A 5983-nucleotide genomic window follows, 5' to 3' on the forward strand; every position below is an offset into this window, starting at 1 on the left:
AAGAGCGAGAGAGAGAGAAAGAGCGAGAGCGAGAGAGAGAGCGAGAGAGAGAGAGAGCGAGAGAGAGAGAGCGAGAGAGAGAGAGAGAGAGAGAGAGAGAGAGAGAGAGAGCGAGAGAGAGAGAGAACGAGAGAGAGAACGAGAGAGAGAGAGAGAGCGCGAGAGAGAGAGAGAGAGCGAGCGAGAGAGAAAGAGAGCGAGCGAGAGAGAGAGCGAGCGAGAGAGAGAGAGAGAGAAAGAGAGAGAAAGAGAGAGAGAGAGTAGGTTGCTCTGGACGTTGTAATTCAATTGACTGTTTGAAGGAGATATTCTATCCCTGGATGATGAACGACTCATTGATACTGATTACGAATTATACTACTGACGAAGCGCGATTTCGCTTAACAGTCGACGGATTTGAGATTTTGTTTGACGATACGTTCGAAGCGTGCAGAGCGAGTCGACGATTCTGACAACTTTGAACCACGGCTGAGATTTTTTGAAGGACAATAAACTGTGTCGGAATATCGAAGTCGCCAAGTGGAAAAGTTTCAATGTTTCGTAGGGCTCGTGACTGTCTTAACCATTTCGACTCTGGCAGGACCGTACGTTCCTAGGTAATCCTTAAAAAGGCTGTTAAACGACCACGGACATATATCTGCGCGTGTCATTTTAAAAATTACGTTTAACAACGCTGCTCAGCGTCGGAGAGTAGAACTCAAGCGTTTGCGTTATCGTTCGTTTGTTATTCGCGAAAATGATCGTTAAATAGCTGTTGATTTAACAGATCTGTTCGACGTGTCATTATCGCGATACGGTAGAATACACATGATACGATTAATTTATTAAAACGCGTTATCATTATGTGTCCAGTGGATTAATGGGACAGGAACGCGAGTTTTGAGGATAACGTGTGTACCGCACGAGTGCCGTATTCACCAGTCGCGTTTGTAACAAGGTTACGATGTCCATAATGTGTTTTCCCTCGTAAAAACTTTGCTTTATTTTCATAGCCGATATTCAAGTAGTTAGATTAAATAAGATCTCATGGAAGATCGTTAATAACGTTAATTTTAATTGCGGCAACATTCCTTCGGCTCGTTAGATATTGTTTACCTTGGATTTTAGCTGCCATGTAGAAGTTCGCGGTTAAATAATATAACTCAAAGGTGTTTTTGTTCTTACGAATGGAATTGTTTTAGGAAATGTGCAAATGGAGGTTATATAGGTTGTTCAAATTAGAGTTGCAATCTGCAGAATTAAAGAGAATAGATTTCTATTAAGATGTAATTTGTGGCAATGATAATAGATAAGATAGTTATATTATGTACGTTTTACGATAACACGCGAAAGACTGTTAATGTTTGTCTGGCGAGACGTTCTTGAGGTTACATGTTGCGATACAAAGATTTTAAGCTATCCTACTAAAGATGTAAAGCGAGTATATTTAGTCTCGACAAATTATTATCAAGAAAAAGCTTGTTATAATATGATTAACCTGTACTGATACTTCGTAATAGAAGATAGAAAAGGTTATCTAAAACATAGTTACGTTTTGCTTTTTTATATTATTGACTGTTTAAAGTAAACAGCAAGGTTTTCTTAATGATATTAATATAAATGAATGTAAATTATGTAAGTATCGTATAATTTCGATCTCATAAACTTTAATGTTTTATGTATAATATTTTACAGCATAGAATGACCTGGAAAATTATATAGTAACTCAACACAGTTAATAATTAAATTAAAGTAATAACGAATATTAGCTTATACATTTATTTGCACGCGCGATGCACGTGTCATAAAAACTGAACTTCCACGCGAAATGAAATATGCTGTCGTGACTTTGGTGTTGAAATAAGAAACATTAAGTGAAATACGAAGATTAATCACTCGTCGTGACAAATAGTGGGAACGATTTACAGAAATATGAGTGGTTTTCCAAAGAGATGACATTTTGTTACGTAATGGAAAAAGACATAGAATGAATAACTTTCATTTATTTTCACGTTTCATGCATCGTTATCAGTTGCAAGAACATCGCTTACAAAATTACATTCTACGTAGAACTACAAATATTATAATTTCCATAAAGAATCTCACGTTTAAAAATCTATTTCAATCGATTCAAACTACATCCCGTTAGCCGCGACCTTTTACCAAGACCATGGTATATTTCACTTACGTTAATTTTTATTTGAAAATCAATGTCACTTTCTCAATATCTTTCGCTATAGCACGAACAAAAGTAACCGTAATCATTTTTATCGCGTCGCTCAATATAATTATCGTTACGTCGAGCGGTGTTCCGTGCTTGATTAATTAAGGAACTAATTAATCAAGGATAAAGTGATGACGCTTCACCGTCATCGCAGCCGTACTGTATATGACGCTGATAGCGTTCATATGGAAATACATGTACGCTTTAATTGTGCACTGTGGTGCACGGATGCAACTTGTTACCTTAATGAGAGTGTAAGTCATCGCACTTGTCACGCCGTGTTCGATTTATCATGAATTCTCTCGTTTTATCCCCGCGAGATTAATTCGAAGAATTACGAGTCGCATCCCCATTGTGCCATTTATTCTTATTTTTTTGTCTTTCAATTTGCATTAGAACATAATGGCGTAGTATACGTCCGAGGAGCCGGAACGAAACTTTAATATTAATACAGCCGCGAGTTAAATAAGGACGGGTACGTTATTGCATCGTACGAATCTGATCAAATAAATATTGCGCGAAGCAGGTTTTGGCCCCGTTTTGCTTCTTGCTTTTTCAGAACTGTGAAATAAAGCAGACGAAACAGATACACTAAGTTTCTTAGTTTCTCAAATTTTCGAATATTCGAGTCTATTGGGTAAAATCTTTATTAGACGAAGATAGGTTGTATGAAAATTAATTTCGGCAGAATTGATCAGTTACGTAACGATATCGTGTTCATCGCAAATATGTTACATTCCAGATAGACACAGTGTGGTATTACTTAAACTCATTCCTTTCTTCAATTCATGAATATTCCTCGTTATAACCTACAAAGGCATCTCGTCATATTAGAAATGCAAAAGGCGCCTTGTTAATGAGGTCTGAACTTCCAACTCTTCGAATTCGCCTACAATTTTTTCTCTTAATTAAAAAAGTCGCACTTCTGCATGCTACCATACGCCAGCTTATATTCGATAGATAACGATACTTTTTTTCAAATAATATCTACGAAAGCTATTCCTTCGAATAAAATAGGAACAAAATGCTTATAAAATTAGGATCGCTTGCAATTTACCAGGCAATTTATTAAAGCTTATTTATTCCTTTCTGCAAGCCATTGACCAATTAATCCCTGACCTACAGCTTTAAAAGCCAACTTTCAGTAGTTAGTACTTACGCATTCGATGATTTCTCAGACGAAACATGTATCTATCACGTTGCTGGATCGGTTAAATAACGAAGCGTGGCGCGCACACGAGCAACCATTAAAGAAATCGCGAGGCGACGGGTTAACGAGGTCGTATCACGAGTCGGCAGTCCGTCTGTTGCGCGAGCGTTATCGCAAAACACGTGTACCCGATACCTGAGCAGCCTGACAATTGTTTCCCATGGTATAGGAGCGAATGGCCCGGCCCCGTTAACCGGGCTCACACCTCGAAAAAGTAGTCCCAAAATACGCGGAACCATCGGTCGACCTGCTTGCCTCTGTCGCGCATACCCGACTTCCTCTTACTCGTTCCTGGGGACGACCATATGTCGACCGCGAATAAGGATGCCGACCGGTGGTTTTTCGTCTCGCGGGATGGCCCGGTATCTCTTCTTTTGCCCGACTGCTGCGACTCAGGCAGCTGAATGTTCGCTCCGTTCGATTCTCCGAAATTTTTCATTTCTGCATAGCGAAGATGAGTCTTTACTTCTCTTAAATTACGGCGTGTACTCGTTATGGTACTGTTTTTAAATATTAGACGTTTAATTGTTTTGGAATAATAGAGTATGTGTATTTCACAGACTCCACGCAAATGGTCGTGACATGACACTCCACTTTTTTCAGGTTCGAGTTTTGGAGTCTGGGGTCGTAGAATGAGCAAGAAGATAGATTCGTTCCGGCGGGCTGGTTCCCGCGAAACGATCTGCTCCATTTCCGAAAGGTCTGACGCCGGAAACGGTAACGCTAATAACAATAACAGTTGCACGGCAGCTAGCAATACCAATATTAGCCCGAAAACGGACAAGTCAGTGCCAGATCTAAAGCAAGATAGCAAGCTAGAAAAGAGAATACCGGGAACTTTCCATAGATCACCTTCTCCCTTTAAATCGTTCTTCATCCGCATGGGTTCCACGGGAATGCTCAACTCGGCGAGAAGTAACAGACGTTCGCAAAACTTGGACGAGAGACTAAAGACCACCGAGAAGGAAAATTTGTTTAGAAGTTGTAGCACTAGTCAGCTGAACACCAGCCCGACTTACGTAAAGGGAGACGACCCCTCGGAAGGGATTGATTTACAGATCTCGAACCGCAAGGATAAAACAGTATCTTGCGACAATCTAGCGGATCGTCAAAATGACGACGCGTTCGACGAGCATATCGGAGACGCTACCGCGAGCTTATATTCCCTGGGAAACCCATCGATAACGAGCTTCAGTCCCTGTGACTTTGGTCAGTCCCGAAACGAATCGCCGATGCGGAAGAGCAGTAGCTGTGACTTCAAGGAAGCCAAGAAGTCTAGCTTTCCTTACGCTTTCCTACGGTCGAAACTATCCGTCCTACCCGAGGAACGTCACAGTACGTTCGCCTCTAAAGACGAACGACTGTTCAAGACTGCCTCTGAGGAACATTTTCCCGCGTTAAAGATCGAGGATACGTATACCGGAACGACCACGCTTGGACGTCGTCGCACCAGGAACGGCAACTTGGCCAGGGGAAATCCGAACAAGTCTCAGGAACAGCCCACCTCAAAAAGCGGACGGAACTCGTACACTGAGTTTCGGAGGAGTTCGAGCAGATGCGAGGATAGGTACAGTCTAAACCCTGGTCATTTGGAGAGGATTGACGACAACTTCCAGCAGGAAGATACGGGTTGCTACAATTCGTACGATAGCAGTCCGATGTCCCTTCGAGGTAACGCGACTGTTCAGCATCCAGAAACTGGTCAGGATAGAGTCGACTTTGCCGGAAGGATCAACGAGTCTCGATTTTCCGAGACGTCCTCGTTAAACGTAGACCTGGACATGGTGGCAGCGTTGAGGAGCCACAGACGGAACTCCGCGCCCAGTGGTGAGCAGAGGCTTTCCTCTCATTATGTCAGCTCGAACGAGTCTGGCTACGACAGTGATGGGCCTAGAGGAGAGTCAGCGGCAGCTTCGGAAAATGAAGGTTTAAGTTTAAAGTGTACGGATAGTTCGGATACTAGCAGTGTGGTCGATTCGGAACTGGAGAAGCCTATCAGGAGTTCTACTCCCAGCGAGTGTCAAGAACAGGAGAACAGCAACGATACCAGGATGAGAAAGCTTTCCGAGGCAGATGTTCGGGCTGGCACGTCTGAATTGAACGACGGTATAGACGGACTTAGGTGGCATCAGAGTAATTCGGGGAGATTGTTGCCGAGCATTCATCAGACGTACGATGATGTCATGATGAATTCTCAGTTTCCAATTTGCGGGAACGGGCTGACCGCGTTGCAAAGTTCACCAAAATCGCTGGATATCTCACCGCATCGAATGAGATTACAACAAGACAAGAGTAGGTTTCTCAGTGACATAATTCAACCACCGAAGAGGGTTAGACGATGTCGATTGGTACAACTGAACAAGAGAGATCCAAAGGAAAATTTGGGTATCCGCTTGGCGCAGCAACGTTTAGGCGAGTTGCGGTATATCGTTGTTCAGTTGGAAAGCGACGGAATAGCGCATAGGTAAGTTTAGGCGTTGTACAAAGGAATTCGAAGGAGTTATATATATATATATATATACTTCTACTATATATATATATATATATATATATATATATATATATATATA

At 41.9% G+C, this 5983-nt stretch overlaps 1 protein-coding gene across 2 annotated transcripts in view; it reads left to right on the forward strand.

Moving 5' to 3' along the window:
- Window positions 1-5983, forward strand: part of LOC100750064 — an 82879-nt gene that overhangs the window by 71100 nt on the left and 5796 nt on the right. For both annotated transcript variants that reach the window (XM_003485422.4, XM_012393454.3), the window contains one exon: window positions 4017-5877. In XM_003485422.4, the coding sequence (XP_003485470.1) occupies window positions 4017-5877 (1861 nt within the window). The remainder of the gene's footprint in view (window positions 1-4016; window positions 5878-5983) is intronic.

Source organism: Bombus impatiens, unplaced genomic scaffold, assembly GCF_000188095.3.
Source record: "Bombus impatiens unplaced genomic scaffold, BIMP_2.2 scf_0058, whole genome shotgun sequence".
Taxonomy (NCBI): Eukaryota; Metazoa; Arthropoda; class Insecta; order Hymenoptera; family Apidae; genus Bombus; species Bombus impatiens.